The sequence below is a fragment of the Malus domestica genome, chromosome 07, assembly GCF_042453785.1.
Source record: "Malus domestica chromosome 07, GDT2T_hap1".
Classification (NCBI taxonomy): domain Eukaryota; kingdom Viridiplantae; phylum Streptophyta; class Magnoliopsida; order Rosales; family Rosaceae; genus Malus; species Malus domestica.
The window spans coordinates 15381270-15399382 of record NC_091667.1 but is presented as its reverse complement, the minus strand read 5'-3'; the positions used below and the strand labels follow the sequence as shown (position 1 = coordinate 15399382).

Genomic DNA, 18113 nt, shown 5'->3' with positions numbered 1-18113 from the left:
AGTCTCTCTCTTTCCTCTTGCTCATCTCGCTCTCTCTCTCCCTCTCTCTCCCACCCTCCTCATCCTCTCTCGTAGCCTTCCTCCTTATCTTTTTCTTTTTTTTTTTTGAACTCAGACCTCTATCTCCTCTTCGCAAGCTCGAACCCTAAATCTTGAACCCAGACCTCTCTTTCCTCTTCACAATCTCAAATCCAACCACCTCCACTACTTTCTCGGTTGTCTCTATCCCTCTCATTCTAAACGACGAGCAGCCACTACCCCTTCGTCATGCTCGTATCTCTCCTTGAAAGTAAGTCTAATTACAAATTGTGAAATTGTGAAATTAAGGATTTTGATTGAGGATTGAGATGAATTTTAGAATCTAGGGTTTTAATTTGGGATAAATTACTAGGGCATGTGATGGATTTCAGGGTTTAAAATTTTTTAAATGGGAATTAGGGTTTTAATTTTGAAATGGGGATTGAATCAGGGTTTTTAGTTGGGATAAATTATTAGGAAATGGGCTGAATTTCAAGGTTTAAGAATTTCATTGTTGTTGTTCCTTGTTTGTAGTTTGAAGCAATTTGGGTATAGACTTTCAATTCCCAGCCAGCTAGCAAGTATTGACCCAGGTTAGCATATTGCTCGAGGACTTGGTTCTATTCCTTCACTATTTTCTTCTTTGAATGTCCTCAATTTTTTTCTTTCTAATTATAATATTATGTGTGTCATTTTCTTGTTAGAATTTACAGTATTTGACTCAAATGCTTGGAGGAAATGTATAGATAATGTTTAGCTGCTGGATACACATAGGCATACCCCAAATTCCATTCTGTTTTATCAGTTGAGCATTTCCTTGTCCACATTTACAGTCAGATGAACATTTCACTTGATTAAACATGGTGTGTTCGTTGGTAATGAAAATAAACTGGATGTTTGTTCTCACTTTTGTCTTTGGTTGTCAACAAGAGGCAGATTTTTACTAGTTTGTAAAGTTTATAGGATTCCTCGACACATTTTTTTCTTTTTTACCATTGCTAAATATTGGGACTATGGATCTTATGATTCTTGATATTCTATGGATCTTATGTTTTTAGTCTCTGAAGTAAGTCTCAGTATACAAACGTAATCAATTACGATGCGAATTTGTAGATTCTAGGTTTATATCTCATTCTTTGTAAACCAAGTCATTAGAGCCTCAAAGCCCTAGTTTATGGGATTTGCATCTCCATTATTTGAATAATCCTTCAGTTCAAATCTAGGGACAACTAAGTTCAAATCTATGGACAACAGCTTGTTTAGAGCTCTTATTTGAAAAACATTTCTACTCATAAGTGCAGTACATCATGACTTAATTATAAAGCAGAAGCTGTGGAAATTGAAAATTATTGATTTATTACATTCTGGTATGTGTTTTCTTCTTGAACCACTTAGGAAATGTTTAAGATATAGATATAGAACTCCATTAATGTTGTATGATCTATGTGGAGGCTACTTCTTGTTGTTGCAGCTGCTTCACCTTTGTGATGTATTTAGCCATTGCTTCTTCTTTGTTCTTCCCTGATTAGTAACACATACAGTTTAGCAACAGTACTATCTTATGTTTCAATTAAACTATTTAGAATAAAAAATTGACATATTAGACCCACTTATGTCAGAGAACGTCAACAAGCTCATCAGTATAAAATCACTCTTTATACTTTCAAATTTGAATGCATGCTTAAATAAATCGGTAGGGTTTTTGTAATGTAATAATTTCTAGGTATTATTACCTTCAACAACTTTTCGTGCATCCCATTTGGCCCTCTTTGTTGGGCTAAAAAACCTAGGTCGATCTTCATAATATATGTATACGTATATATAATTAACATGAATATTTGTTGCATCCATGCATATCGATTCTAACTTCTTCCCTAGAATAATTGTGAATCTCATTGATTAGACTTAGACTGTATAGGAACTAACATAGTTGGTTCCTGGTGAACTATGCAAGCTATCTTTTGCTGGTTATTGGAACTTGAACATGCATTTCTCAAGGTGTTTAGATCTCGACTTAACATTATGGGATTTATATCCCCTAAGAGCATCAGTTGCTTCTCTTACCTTCCTACCTGCTTACTAGTTAGTCTCTATGGTCATGTGTTCGGTTGAATGGCTTGTACGAAGTAAACTGTTTTTGTACGGTACTTTGATCATATCAATTAGTGTGATGAAGTTTTGGTACCATTGATTGATTACAATGTCTGCTTACTCGAGTGTTTATTGGGCATCCTAAAACAAGTTTTAGTTGTTATAAATAATGATTTAAATAATCTTTAAAATTTATCATAGATTCCCAATGTCGGATTACCCATTCTTTTTTGTTTCACTTGATGCACTTTTTTTGTTGGTTATGAAAATGGATAGGTAGTTCCTCTCTTCAAATTAAGAATGTTGGTAACCTACTTACTTATATTACTTTGGCTGCTAATTGATTAATTTCAAATGCAAGAAAGGATTAGTTTCTAATGTTATATTTTTATGGTTCAAAAAGTGTATAGATGTCACAGTTGATCACTCATCGTCGGTGTGTGACCAATGTGCACTGTTGTTCTCCAAGAAGCAACATCGTAGCTTCCCCTGGAGACCCCGATCGAGGACGTCATTGTACCCAAGGATGCAAGTCTTTAGATCGTGACTGAGGTCTTGGATCAGAAGTTCAGTAGTCATCATGGCAAGGTTGTTCGGTGTATGGGGAAGGCGATGGTTCATGAGACGGGTGCCTCCTCTTCCAAATCATCCACAATAGAGGTCAATGCCCTTAAGGAGAAAGTGACAACCCTAAAAGGTCAGCTTGCGGCCCAGGGTGAGCAGATGTGGACCCAGGGTGAGCAAATGAGTATGATTGTACAGGCTTTAGCGATGTCCGACCTCTATGTCCCAATGCCAGTACTTGATGTTGCTCCACCTTCGACCTCCCAGCCACTTTGCCCAGTCGATACCCAGTAGCATGATGTATTAAACCTAGAAAACTACTTATTGTAGTTTTTTCTTTTTTGTTCAGACGTCTTGTATGTACATTTTCATATATTTTATAATTAAATACTTTTTCTTGGTTTATTAATTATTGTTTAGAATTTAATTACAATATTTATTAAAAATTAAATAAAAATATATTTGCCAAAAAAAAAAAAAACAAGGGTTTGCGCAACACAAGTCCCAACGTCGCTCAAGGTGGTTTTGCGCGACATGGGACCTGCATCTCGCAAAGTAGTTTTGCACAACGTAGGGACCTGCATCGCGCAAAACCACTCTGTGTGACGCAGGGCACTTCTTTGTCACACAACTGTTGGTGCGCGACGAAGGTTCGTTGGGCTAATTTTTGCGCGACTTTTTTTGACTTTGCGAGACGAAGGACCTACGTCGCGCAAAGTATTTTTTGTACTAGTGTGCCCTAAATAAATGTGGTGAATATTGAGCTAAACGTTGCACCAACTGGATTTATGTATTTTTTACAGGGAGTGGAGAAAGATGAAGTTGTTTATGAGCAGCAAGTCTTTTGAGGAAGATGAAATTGTCAACAAATGTTTGTTGTTTCTATTACTTTATTTTTCAGATTTTGTTTGGCCTGGTGTAAAAACATTCAAGTAAATTCATTGTATTCAAGTAAATTAAATTTTTTTTTTAATGTTATAGCTAATTGATTTCTTGAAAACTCTTTTTTTTTTTCTCAACATCTTTAAAGTATGATCTGTTGCTCTTTTTGCTGCTAGTACGTTATGCTGCACTTTTGTGTTTTTATATTTATTAATAAATGAAGGATGTTCAAGCTAACCAAGAGAACACTTCTGCTTCTTCAGATTCTTGTTATGCTAGTTATAGTTAGAAATATAGGCTAATCTTCTTTTTATGCTAGTTATAGTTAGGTGTCTAGGATAATATATTCTTACTGGTTGTGGTTGACAAGGTCTACAAAGACAATAATATACAGTGTTCATACAAATTAAACAAGTGTGTGCTTTAGTTGTTGATTACTTCCATATTCAAGGTACTTTACTATTATAATTATACTATTAAAATGCTAAACTTGGCTTAATACCGAATTCAAAGCAAAGGCCACTACTACAAATTTTTACATACATGACGCATTTTATGGGTCATGTTAAAAGTTTAATGACACAAGGGTTTAGCGTCATCTTTGTGGGTGTCATTAAAGATATTTTTAATGACGTTGAAAGAATGTCATGTATTACTTTTAAGGACGCCTAACAAGCGTCATTGAATTAAGAACTTGTGTCATCTATTACCATTTAAGACATGAAATAAGTGTCATAAACATAGGAATAAGCGTCATGATATACTAATCATGACATACACACAGTGTCATGTATAGCTTTTAGAGACACCTAACAAGCGTCATTGAATTAAAAACGCGTGTCATCTATTTCAATTTGAGATGCAGAATATGTGTCATAAACAGAGGAATGAGCGTCATGGTATAGTAAACATGACATCTGTATAGCGTCATTTACCATAGCACTGCAGTGTCATTGAATATTACCAACGACACACAAAGCGTGTCATAAACGATTCAATACATGTCCTAAAATATGTATGATGACATATAAGAAGACTTACATAATTCATCCAAGAAGCAAGATATTTACCTCAAATTAAACAGTATTGCTTCATAAATTTGTAATTCATCCACTACCAAAGTATTACAAAAGACAATATAATGTGTAGAGTTTCCTACTAAAATAAAACTATAAGTTCACTTAATTTAAAATTTCACAAACCAGCTAATCTAGTGTTTCATCTATTGGGATGAAGTCATCAACATACTCAGCCCACTCTATTCTTAACGCATCAATTTCATGTTGAGTGTATGTAGCTTTTTCTTTGAACTGCAACAAATCACAACCAAAGAGAACATGTCAGGACAAAAACTAATTTCAATCATTTAACTAATAAGGAGGTGGTCAATTAGCATCAACTAGCCCAGAAAGAACAAGGGTTCTCTAGTCGTATTTTTCGCTAATGTGTTTTTTTTTTTTCCACTTGGTATAGAGCTAATAAAACGTCAAGCGGTCTAGCAAAAGATTTAAACTTTAAAGGCCTCATCTTGATGGTAAATAACACCAAGCTCAAACACAACATGGCTTAACAAAATCAGCTCTGAACCTATTTATTTATCACATTCAAACGTAAACAAAAGATAGACTAGCATTACAATTTTATTGAAGACAAAAAAAAAAAATCAAGAATTAGAATCTGAATCCAGACAAGAAAAAAAAAACAAACTCATTGATGACTTGAATCAACTCAATACACGAATACCTAGGATGGTTTTGAAGAGCTAAAATCCAATTGGGCATCTTTTGGAAGATTCAAAAGTTCCAATTTCTATTGTAATTAACTTTAATTAAACACTACAAATCACGCTAACAACAATCCATCTCATCATCAATAGTGTGAACATTCAAGTAATTTAGTTCAGTTATGCCGATTTCCTTCATGGGTTGCCAATGATTTGAGTAAAAACCATGGTTAGCTGTAAATTAATTTGCCTGAACTATAAATTACCTACAAAGAACTAATACTAATAAGATAGTAGCGAATACACCCGCTTAAGTGCTCTTTGTAATAGTAGTACTAACCTTGGTAATAATTGAGCAGTTTGGATCATTAATGATTTCCTTCATGTATTTCATCACATAATATCCACATTCTACAGTTCCTTCTTGCAAAGGGCACTGCATATACAAATAAAAAAGAATAAAATGTAAGTTAGTCAGATTAATTTAAAGTCAAAACACAATGTTCCTTACCTTTACTACTTTCCAATTGATGTTTTTTCGACCCTTTATTCCCTTTTGAGCTTTAAACATCTTCAGTGCTCTGCACATAGAGGATAAGAACACATGAATATATACAAATCTTGAAATGCATGAAATAAAGACAAACATATATCCAAATACTTACAGTTCAACAATGTCCTTCATTCCAGGATCTATCTGTATCCAATTAAGCGAGTCCATATAATACACTAATTCCTCATAGGGGTCAATAATAGCCAACAACCAATGAAACCTACAAAACATAGATAATTGCATTCTTTATTACACAATGGTCAACTACTGATCTGTTAGGAACAAAAAATTCAAAACACATAGTACTAATAACCCTTTGTTATACGGAGCAAAAATTAATTGTCCTTTTTTGCAGTTCTGTAATCTAAGAGCCAGTGCATTTGATCTTTGTTCCTTTCTGCCAGCCTTTTGAGAGATTCTGCCAGGATCTACAAATCCAAACAATCCATCAAGATTGTTCTTCTTCAACGTTGACCAAAGTTGCCTACAAAAAAATGAGGCAATTAGTATCTTATCATTACCCAATGTGGATTGCATGCAATAGATTGTATTGTATATAAATTTAAGATTATGTCAAACCTGATGTAAATTGAAATGCAAACAGTCGATATTTCAGCCATAGAACAAAATTGAATGATGTCATCTCCACCAATAAATGTTGTGTGCTCATTTCCAAATAGATCAGATTCCATGATGATAGGCACTGTAACATCCTTATGCATGTTTTGAGCTATGAGCATAAGTGAATGTAAAGCCAAAGGTTGTTTTTGGGATCTTTGTCTGAGGGGAGGATTCGTTCTCGACTTTGCATAGATAGATTAATATAGTGAAATGAGACATATTAGTACTATAATTTTTTCCACATATTCATAAGAAAATGACGTAGGAGTACCTCATCATTTGTCACAACAAGATGCCGTGGCCAAGCTACGTGACTCCCAATTGCTTGTTTGATATTCACAGCTTCACAACTAGGTATTGGAAGAAGAGCATCTTCTTTAATTGCTACATCAATAGAAACACGTAGATTCATAGGCCCAAGTGGAACTCCATGTATTGGCCCGTCTAATGGAATGACTGATCCATATGCAACAATGTTACTAGCAGTGTCTATAGCGAGCTTGCACTGTTGTACCTTAAAAAAATATTTCATTAATAATCAACTACTGTTGGGATTATAGCATAAATAGGGAAGACATAAAAGGCATGTACCTTCTTGATATCAGATATTTTTTCCATGGAATTTGCAATTTTGTTTGTCTCATTATTGATGTTCACATCATATATGTTCTGTTGGTCACTTTGCTTTACCTTGAAAAATTAAATTTAATTAATAATCGCTACTTAAAATAGCCAAGAAGAACAAATACTGCAATGACTATGTACCTTGAAATACTTCTTGATATCACTTTCTTTTTCGTTTGAATTTGCAATTTTGTTTGTCTTTTCCATGATGTTCAAATCAGATATTTCCTGCATATCCTTTTGCTTGACCTAAGAAAAGTAAACTTAGATTAACATGCTACTATTATAGTTAAGAAGAACGAAACTTGCATGACTAGTACATACCTTCATAGCTTCAATCTTATCCATGGTTTTAGTATTCTTGCTAACCTTTTGTTTCACTCTCTTCTTAGACATGATTTCCGGCACATCGTCATGTTTCGCTCTCTTCTTAGACATGATTTCCACCAGATCACCCTGTTTCACTTTCTTAGTAGATGTTTCATTTTTTTCTTTCTTTGCTGTGCAACTAGCTTTCTCAGAAATATGATTGGACTGTACCACATTAGATTGGACTAACTCTTGCATCTTGCTCAACTGATCTGGAGTTAACAAAGAAGCAATCAAATTGAACTTCTTATTTAACTCCTCAATGTGTAAACTTTGCTGCTCCAAATGTGTTTGCATCATTTGTTGTTGACTCGATTGAGTTTTGCATCTTGGAGTCTTGAAGTACAATTTATGACTGATGCCAGTTCCAACACCTCTTACACGACCCGAATATTCAGGTGTTTCCAAAGCAATTGTCAATATGTCATTACTACCAGACGTTCGCAAAGTCCCATCTTCAACGGCCTTAGTTACTTCATCCTATAACAATTTGCATTAGTATGAAATACATCAATTAAGTATCTTTCCCAACCTTACACATAAAACTTACTATTTTATCAGCGCGTACTTTCACCATCTCATTCGTATAGTTTCCCTTTTTATCAACACGCCCAAGCTTCCAAAGCACTGATCGGTCAATGTCAGCAGTGATTCCATAAGCTGATTTCTATTTGGATGAACATATCAAAATTAGATCAGATAGTTTTTATTTGTATGATAATTAAATGAATACAAAAGAAACAGGACATTACTATTTGTTCTTCCAATCTTGCATAGCCTTTTCTAGAAAGTCGATGAGGGTACTTATGCTTAGCTCGCCTCCTCGATTGTTCTTCATGGATTTTCTATCAAATGCAATTCAATAATTAGTCTTTAATAATAGCAAAACACAATATTTACCAAATGCTTCTTACTTAATTTTGAAATCATATATACGTACCATATGCTTCTCTGTCAATCTCGACCTCACAAATTCATCCCATACCGGCTGACGAATGAAATCATAGATTTCTGGTGGTTTCTTTAAGACTTCAGGTTGATCTTTGAACTTTAATATGTACTCACATGTTAGACTACTCTTGAACGTTCGCCATGTCTTTGCAGCACTCTTCAAAACATCCGCTCTGCTGTTTGAATGTACTATAAAGGCTTTCTACAAATGCATAATAGAAATTAATCATTACTTTCACAAAGTCGTACAGATGTAAAAGCTTTTTTTTTTTTTTGTTTAATTTTTTGGAGACATACCTGGACCATGTCCCAAATCTTTTTTTTATAAGATGACTCTACTTCTTTCCAAGTTGGAATTGTAATTGGAACTGTGGTACGCGCCATAACACCAATAAAACTAGCTAGTTTTGCTCCTGCAAGTCCACACGGTTGTCCTTTACTGTTATATCCAACCTCCAACCGATCCCCATCACTTCTACCTTGCACCAACTCTTGCAATTGAGTTGCACCTCTTGGTTTCCTTGTTACAAAATCTTGTTCATCTTCTTCTGAATCTGTCATTTCATCAAGATATTCTGCAAGATTCATTTAAAATCAAGACAATGATCAAATTAGTAAGATGAGGAAGAAAGAAATATAAAGAACCTTAAAGGTAATGTTTGGTTCCTTCAATGAACCTTAAACGGATAGGCTCATGCCAATATTTGGTTGAGGAAGAAAGAAAAATAAAGAAATAGGGCAATTGACCATTCTCCAAAATCATAAAACCAACCTTCATTCAATTCAATTCCAATGTTCATTTCAATAAACAAATACTCCCTAAGTGACAATTGTCAATACTCGAAAAAACATAACAACATGAATTCAACTCCCATTTCCACAAACATTTTCATCATACTTCATCTCAGCCTAATAATCTCTAAAAAATTAAGCCTTACCAATAAGTAACAACTAAACAAGATAAATCCAAAAGTATGGAGAAAATATAAAGTCCTAATGTAATTTTAAAATATGCATTCAACATAGCATTCAATAACATATGAAATAGAGTAGATATTCCTCTGAGTGATATACTATGTATTTTCAACCCAAATGCCTTCGCAGTCATCCCGCATGTAGATATCATCAGACTCCTCAGTTAGTACATCAAATGACTCAACGGGTGGCAATTTAGTAGTAAGACATTCACATTCAATTATAGTATCTCCTAGCTCATCATCATGTAGCCAATCATACTGAGGCCCTGGCAGTACAACCGACCACCTTGAATCCTCTGGATCTGCAATGTAAAATATCTGCTTCACTTGAGTAGCTAAAACAAAACTATCTGACTTATGTCCAATTTTGTTGAGGTCAATTAATTTGATCCCAAACTCTTCTAATCTGATGCCACTTTTATTTTCAACCCAATCACACTTAAATACTACACGCGTGAATGCGTTATAATTAAGTTCCCATATCTCTTGAATCACCCCATAAAAAGTCATATCTGCGATAATAGGATTCTTATCTTTAGCGCTTGAAATTTGCATCGTATTGGCCACTAAGCTTACTCCACTATTTTGAGTAACTTGTGAATCATCACGAGACTTAGTGTGAAAATTACAACCATTAACGGAATATCCAGAATATTTTGTTACTTCATCTCGAGGGCCATGTGCTATCCATCTCAAGGTTTCGGATATGTGATTATTAGGGACATTAAGCTCATCCTCAACCTGCATATGTTTGCATAATTAGTTTGAGTTCATAAACAAAACTGTTAGTACATAAGTACAATGCGAGTTTAATACCTTTTTTTGCAGCCAATAAATGAAAGTTCGATTATGTTCATCCTGAAGCCACTTCAAATTTTTTGATTTTTTGGGGTGCTCCTTAATCAAGGATTTCTTATGCTCCCTGATAATTAACATTGAGTTGGTCAAAAGGATAGGAAATGTTGTAAGTAAATGAAAAAATAATGCTAAGTTAAACTATATAAATGAGTATGAGTGGTTGAACTTACTTGATATAAGGTTCCACTTCAAGTGTGTTATCCAAAACATAGTGATGTGCTTGCTGCCAATACTTTTTATCCGCCTTCAAAAATTTTCCAGCCGATAATGGATGGCCAACATCTTTATGATGTGAACGAATCTTCAACGGAATTCCAATTGGGTCTACCCCTGATAAATACTCGCTACAAACCTCTATAGCTTCTTCTGCAATATAACATTCAACCATACAACCCTCTGGACGATATTTATTTCTCACATAACCCTTTAATATTTTCATGTACCTTTCAAAAGGGTACATCAAACGAAAATAAACCGGGCCACATAAGCGAACTTCCCTAACCAAGTGCACTGTGAGATGGACCATTATATCAAAAAACGAAGGTGGAAAAATCTTTTCAAGCAAGCACAAAGTAATCACCAACTCACTTTGTATTTCATCTAACCTTAAAACATCAACTGTTTTGCTGCATAAGTGACTAAAGAATAGACAAAATCTGGTGATAGCATATCTTACATGCTTTGGCAGTACTGCACGAAGTGCCACAGGAAGTAGTTGCTGCATAAGTATATGACAATCATGAGATTTAAGATTAAACAGTTTCAGCTCCTCCATTGACACAAGGTTTCTGAAATTTGAAGAATATCCTGATGGGACCTTGAGTTCGGACAATGCTTTGCAAACTGAAATCTTCTCAGCCTTAGATAATGTATAAGGTGCTGGGGGAAGAAATGTTTTGTTATTTCCATGTTTTGGTGCCAAATCCGTACGTAGACCCAAAGCAATTAGATCATTCCGGGCTGCGACGCCATCCTTTGTTTTTCCAGGAATGTTAAGTAATGTACCATAGATACTCTCACAAACATTTTTCTCAATGTGCATAACATCTAAACAATGTCGAACATGGAGTGACTTCCAATATGGTAAATCAAAGAAGATTGACTTCTTTTTCCAACGAGTTTGAGCATCAGCCTTTTTATCAATTACTTTTGCCTTTGTTCCACTCCTCACCTTCCTTTTTCCAAGGAGATTTACATTCTTCTTACCCCATGATATTTTGATTCCTTCAACTTCATGCAATATTTCTTCCCCGCTCAACGGAGATGGAGCTAACCCAAACTCTTGAGTACCATCAAATGGTTTTTTTTGTTGTCGGTAATGATGATTTTGTGGTAGGAATCTTCTATGACCAGTAAAGATTACCTTTCTCCCTAACTTTAGCCATTTAGAAGATGTTCTATCACCACATATAGGGCATCCAGAGTATCCTTTCACACTACACCCACATAAGTTTCCATAAGCAGGAAAGTCATTGATGGTCCATAATAACACAGCCCTTAACATAAAGTTCTCCTTATTGTATGCATCATAAGTTTCAACACCAATCTCCCATAGAGTTTTTAAGTCATCAATAAGTGGTGCCATATAAACGTCAATATCATTACCTGGTTGCTTAGGGCCGGATATTAACAGTGTTAACATCATAAATTTTCGCTTCATGCATAACCATGGTGGAAGGTTGTAAGTGACCATAATCACTGGCCAACAACTATATCTACTGCTTAAAGCACTATGGGGATTAATCCCATCTGTTGAAATTGCTAGTCGGAGATTTCTTGGGTCATCACCAAATTCTGGCCACATGTGGTCAACAAGCTTCCATGAGGGAGAGTCAGTCGGATGACGCAACTTACCATCAACTTCTCTATCTTGGGCATGCCATATCAAATTCTTTGCTGTCTTGCTATTATAAAACATTCTTTGAAATCTTGGAATAGGGGGAAAATACCATAGTACCTTTGCAGGTACCCCCTTACTAGGCTCCCTAGAACTTTTGTTAACCTTCCATCTAGAAAAACCACATGTAGGACATGCAATTGCATCTCAATGCTCTTTCCTGTATAGGATGCAATCATTGGGGCATGCATGTATTTTTTCGTACTCAATTCCGAGAGAAAACAATGTTTTTTTTGCTTCATACACAGAGGGGGGTATTTCATTCTTCTGTGGGAGCAAAACTCCTAAAAATTCTAGTAAATCTGCAAATAGTTTATCACTACACCCATTCTTTGCTTTTATATTGTACAATCTGACCAAGGTTGATAACTTTGTGAAGTTTGAACCAGGGTATACATGCTTCTCTGCATCCTCTAACAACTTCTCAAATTGTTTAGGATTTGACGCAAAATGATCATAAGCTGCTTCCACCATCCCGATAATGTTATCTTCAACTATTTCTTCCCGATTACTCATTTTCTCATTCTTACTATCTGGAACAGCTTCTCCATGCCAATACCATGTACAATAACTTTGATCTATACCATTGAAAAAGAGATCCTCTCTTATCTCTTTAACCGTCCTTGATTTAATGTTACCACATTTTAGGCACGGACAACGTATGTAGTTAATATCAGTAGCGTGAAGCATCGCATAATTCAAAAAGTTTTCAACCCCTTCAGAATACATTTGTGATCTTCTATCCATAGACATCCAAGATTTATCCATCTAAAACAGATTGTAAATGCAAGCCAAAGGTCAAGTACGTATGTGTGTGTAAATGCAGGCTAAAGATAAAAAAGAATTTATTACTTCTTGAATTATTTACAGCTATAGTAAATGCAAGCCAAAGGTCACGTATTGTGTGTGTGCACATAGATTTGCATGTACATATGTGTGTGTGTGTATAGCAGCGTATAAATAGACGAGAGTGAATTCAAGACAAACTGAACATAAAGCTCATTTATCCAATGTGCACTTGTGGGTTAGATATGTGTGTCTGTCTACCTACAAACAATTGAATGCATTGATAGACACCATACTGCTATTAGCCAACACGAGTTATTATGTCCAGTTCATATGTCACATAAGACCATAAACAGAGCTTATGAGGAGTTTTATCAAACATGTGGTGTGCTATAAGCACCAACTCCCACAAGAACACACAATCTAAAGATTAAAAAAAAAACAAGAAGATAAAAGTAATAGTTAATCTAATTCAGAATTGGTATTAAGGGGATGACAAAGTTATTAAAAAAAAAAAAAAAAAAAAACAACGATCATGGCAATGACTAACCAAATCAAATCAAATAATCAATCTCAACTACAATTTGTACAACAACTACTTTAGCAAATGACAAGGCTAAACTAAAATCTGTCCAGCCACATAGCTCCAAATAATCCATACAACTTCACAAAAGAGATTAATATATAAATTATTTTCTAGAAAACCCATAACCATTCCAACAAACTTACCTTACACAATTAGGTTTTGAGTGAAATTTGGGGAAGACAATCAATCTGGTTGATGAAGGCTGGGCGTCCCAGAGAGAGAGAGAAAGAGAGGGAGAGATAGAAAGACAGTGAGTGTTTGTGATGAAGACTCTGTGATGAAGACTCTGGGCGTCCCAGAGAGAGAAAGACAGGGAGAGATAGAAAGACAGGGAGTCTTCCGCCATGAGTCGTGAGGGTTGATATTTCATTCTCTATCTGGGAGTTGGCCTGGGACTGGGAGACTGGGAGTGGGTTGGGTAGTGGAGCAAATGAGTCGTGAGGGTTGGGAAGTTTTGATGAATTCGCATACCAGTCTTTTATTTTAGTTGCGTTTATAAATCTTTCCCGTTGGTTTTTTTAGTTGCGTCATCGATTTATTTTAATAACGTTTTTAATAAAAAAATGTCATTAAAAATTTTAATAAGTGTCATAAAAGCTCTATTTTGTAGTAGTGGGCTCAGTTAATAGTCGGATGATCATTATAACAACTAGACTTAAAACCTTGCACATGAAGCTCGACATGTTTCAACATGATGGCACTCACAATGCAGGGATAAAGTCTTAAAGGTTGAACTCAAAGATAAAAAAAACTCATAGGTACCCTAGTTATGTTCAGTTATTTGTATGGAAAATATTCAACTATAACATAGTGCTCGAACAAAGTATGATTTTAAATTTAGTAAGCTAATAATATAAATACAATAGTGTTTCCCTATTTTGTAATGGAAAGTCTGATTAAACAAACACACTAAAAGAAAAAAAGAAAAACTTACTTAACACTAACGATTGCTTGAATATGTACACTTGCTCTTTTATTGATATACAGAAGATGATTACAAAGGATGCTTACAAAGAAGGAAGTTTACAAATGGGAAAGGAAAGCTTCGGAAGCTCTGCGGGTTGAGGTGTACTGAGTGGTGTGTTTGTCTAAAGTTTAGGTGTCTATAATGAAGGAGGGAAGACTCTCTTATACACAAATTGGTCCGCTAAACTACAAAAATGCTTTTTATAAAGTTGTACAATTATGTACAACTGTTTCTAAAAGTGACCTTCAAAAAATTTCTGTTTTTGAATTTGTCGCACAGTTTCTAAAAGTATGAGTGCCAGTGTTTTTATTTACTTGTCTTTTTCTTCATTTTGTGGCTATCCTTTCTTTGTCCTTTACCATTTATTTTCATGAAGACCACGTGAACTTCCCGCTGGCCTTTTGGAATTGTCTCCGTAGAGCACTGCTTTGTCATCTTTTCCTTATGCACATTTTGAGTATTACCAAATAATTTTGGTTTTGATGATTAAGCACAAAGTTTTTAAAGGTTTTTCATTAGTTTCTCCTTTAATTAAATCAAGAACGTTTAGTTTGGAAAAAAGAAAATTCATGGAATGATTACTGTTGGAACCAAATATGCGCATTTCCGTGAGCGCGCATTTCCGTGAGCAGCGGTTGAGCACAAATCCATGTAATCCTAAGCAATATACAAAACAATGAAACAACTATAAGCACACCTTAGGCCAAGAGAGTGTGCCGGCCAAAGGCTCTCCGACGGTCAAGCTAGTGAATGAATTTTAGACTCAAGAAACGGGGCAATAAAATTCAAGTGTCTAGATTGCGTTATCGTAGATGAACCTAGATTGGTGTATTTGTACCATGGGACAAATACCTTTTTAGGATTGAATCCTCGTTCTATACCAGAAGAATCCTAGAAGATATCTAGTAAGTAGATACTGCATTCTCTTTGGAGTGTGATTACTTGCGGTGCGCGTCTATCCCTAGGTTGTAGCGAATCCAAGACTTATAAGATTTGATTGTGTCCTATCCGGATCAAATCGCTTGTCTTGCGGAACAAGCACGGTCATCCACCAAAGTCGGTTGGACTCCACCTAGTGCTTCAGAGTAGATTGATGGTGGCACCTTGCTCCGTCTGATAGAGCTCCACCTGGAGCTGTGAGTCCATGATCGAACTTTTACGGTAACAGTATTCGGATCAGCTTTACTTCGGCCCTGGAAAATCATGGTCCCACAATTATCAAAATTTGAAATTCAAAACATTCTTCCTTTTTCACATCATACGTCCTTTATTTCATCACGTCATCTGATCATAAATCATATGATGCAGTGTCTTAATCAAAACATACATTATTCACATTTCCTAATATAACTCTCCCCTCCTCTGTCCTTCGCGCTCCCTCGACCAAAAAAATCTAAACGTTACACCGAGAGAGAGAGAGAGAGAGAGAGAGAGAGAGAGAGAGAGAGAGAGACTCACGCTTTACTTACACTCGCTAAGGTTTCAGAATTCGCATTTGTCATTATCTTATCGATCACCTGCAACGCTCTGCAGGGATAAGGTCCGTTTTCTTCCTTACGTTTTGTTTGTTTCCCAGGAAAATCTACCTAGAAAATGTAGTGTTTTTTATGCTCCACTTTTAGGTACTCAATGCAGTGATTTATTTGTAATTCTATTTAATTTTATGGAGTGATATTGTCATTTGATTCCATTTATTTATAATTATGTAGCTTTGCAGGAATAAAAGGGAACATTGAACGGAAATTTGTGAAGTCCAGACTTTTGTATTTGGATTTCCTTATCAATATTGTAATTGTGTCACACATGCTCCAATTAGTTTTTAGAATATTTCCTTAAGGGTTCTTGCTACTAGGAATAAGTGTTCAAGGCTGTGGCATTTCACCTCAAAGGTTTGTTTATACATATGCATTTCACATTAACTTACTAATGCATTTCAACTAGTGACATTGTCTCGTCAGAATTTCTCATTGTTATCCAGCTAGTTGGGCACACAATTGAACACAGCCCATATGGGCTGACTGACACCCTTTATACGGGATTGAGTTTTTCACCATTGATATGGTCAGATTGCTTTTACATTTGACAAGTGTCTTTTGTGTCATTGGATGCTGAAACAAACATTTTCTTTTATTAGGATTATGTAGGTTTCATTTGTTTCTTGACTGAGATAGGAAAATTTTGAGAGCTTTATTCTTTCATCTCCATCTCAAATCCCCAAGGAGCACCAAGCATTTTTTTTCTGGGTAATGTTCTTTATTGAATATTTATAAATCTATCTTTGAAATTGCTTGCTTAAATCTTTTTTAATATGCTCATTTGTTTTGGGTAGGAAGTTCACATTTTTTTTAAAATAGTGTTTTTAGCTTTGAGTTGCCTCTTGTGTTCTTCATTGAAACCCCAGCAACAAAACCATGTTCATGCATCAAACACCCAATCATTGCATATTAGGGTAGCATTGTCTTCATGACTTTGTTTTAACTTGGTGGTTAAGTTCTTCAAGTTTCAAATCTTTAAACCGGTCCATTTTTGGATTTTCATCAGTTTCTTCCTTCAACTGTTTGACCGGAGAAACTGACTAATCATTGAATCCAGATTGCACACTATCATCATTATCATATCATGTGCATTTTTTGGTGTTGGTCTCGGTGCCACAAAGTGAAGTGTTCAGAAGGAGCTGCCATCTTATGAAGACTAGAGAGAACTCCATTTTTGTGCCACAAGGTGAAAAGCTTAGGAAGAGCTGCCACTTTGTGAAGACCGAAAAAATTCTCAACTCGTGCAAAGTAAGGTTGCACAAAGTTAAAGCTGCTCTGTAGACTAGGTCTAGAAATTGAGCTTTGCATGGTACTTTGTAAGAACTTTATTTGTACCAGTGGATTGGACTCAGTGGTGAGTCCCCAGTTTTTTTACCCGAATATGGGTTATTCCAGTGAAAATTTTCTTGTGTTCTTTGTCTCTTAAACTTGTTCACATATCTTATTTACTAGCATATGTTTCATGCATCATATGGGTTGTTATTGATATGTGTTTGCGTCTAAGTTTATGCTGCATATTATGAGCAATGAACTGAATTGTTGTTGACTAGAATAACTTGTAGTGAACTAAGTTTGATTCGTAAATTTGCGTTTGATTAACTGACGAATATGTACTTAGTTGACTATTCAATCCAGCATACTTTAATTCATAATTGCTTTGTCATTGCTGTCTGCATAATGAACTAATATGTGAATGTGTTCAAGTTTGAGATTTGATGTTCTGAAACTGATCTGGGCAGACTCTAACTAGTTGGACATACTAGTCAATTAGGATTTGTTCTTTGATGTGAAAATTATGTTGACACTCAAATTAACCCTCTTTTTATCAATTGTAGCAAGTATGTAAGTAGGGATCGTTCTAGGCCGGGGATTAGGAGGGATTGCAAAATCACTTGGACTTGACTCAAAAACGTAAAAACAAGTTTAAAACACTAACTAGACTCAAAGAATGTAAAACTAAACTTTAAAACACTAAAACAAACCAAAAGACTCAAAACAGCAAATAAACACTCAAAACTGCCTTAAAACCACTTTCTGGGCAGTTTTGGACACTAGGGAAGAATTTGGACGAAAATTGGTTTAAACTTGACTCAAGACACCTAAAAACACAA

General features: G+C 35.3%; 1 protein-coding gene and 1 long non-coding RNA gene across 2 annotated transcripts in view; both read right to left on the bottom strand.

Annotated features, from left to right (window-relative positions):
- Positions 1 to 1260: 1260 nt before the first annotated feature.
- The window catches only part of LOC139197346 (uncharacterized), an 86890-nt gene continuing 70037 nt past the window's right edge, over positions 1261 to 18113 (bottom strand). The window contains exon 2 of the long non-coding RNA XR_011582672.1: positions 1261 to 1539. This is a non-coding gene — a long non-coding RNA (uncharacterized lncRNA). The remainder of the gene's footprint in view (positions 1540 to 18113) is intronic.
- Positions 4621 to 6462, bottom strand: LOC139197635 (uncharacterized). The gene is made up of 4 exons (XM_070825571.1): positions 5944 to 6462; positions 5790 to 5859; positions 5619 to 5714; positions 4621 to 4865 (listed from the first exon to the last, which is right to left on the bottom strand). The coding sequence occupies exons 1-4, from the start codon at positions 6072 to 6074 to the stop codon at positions 4761 to 4763; spliced, it is 402 nt and encodes a 133-aa protein (XP_070681672.1). The 5' UTR covers positions 6075 to 6462; the 3' UTR covers positions 4621 to 4760.

What these genes read in the sequence shown, in the direction of transcription:
- LOC139197635 (XM_070825571.1), bottom strand. Translation starts at nt 6,074, where the DNA reads ATGCAATTATCTATGTTTTGTAGGTTTCATTGGTTGTTGGCTATTATT. An exon ending in ATGAAGGACATTGTTGAACT is followed by an intron (nt 5,860 to 5,943) that starts GTAAGTATTTGG and finishes CTCTATGTGCAG; the next exon opens with AGCACTGAAGATGTTTAAAG. An exon ending in ACTGCTCAATTATTACCAAG is followed by an intron (nt 4,866 to 5,618) that starts GTTAGTACTACT and finishes GATTTGTTGCAG; the next exon opens with TTCAAAGAAAAAGCTACATA.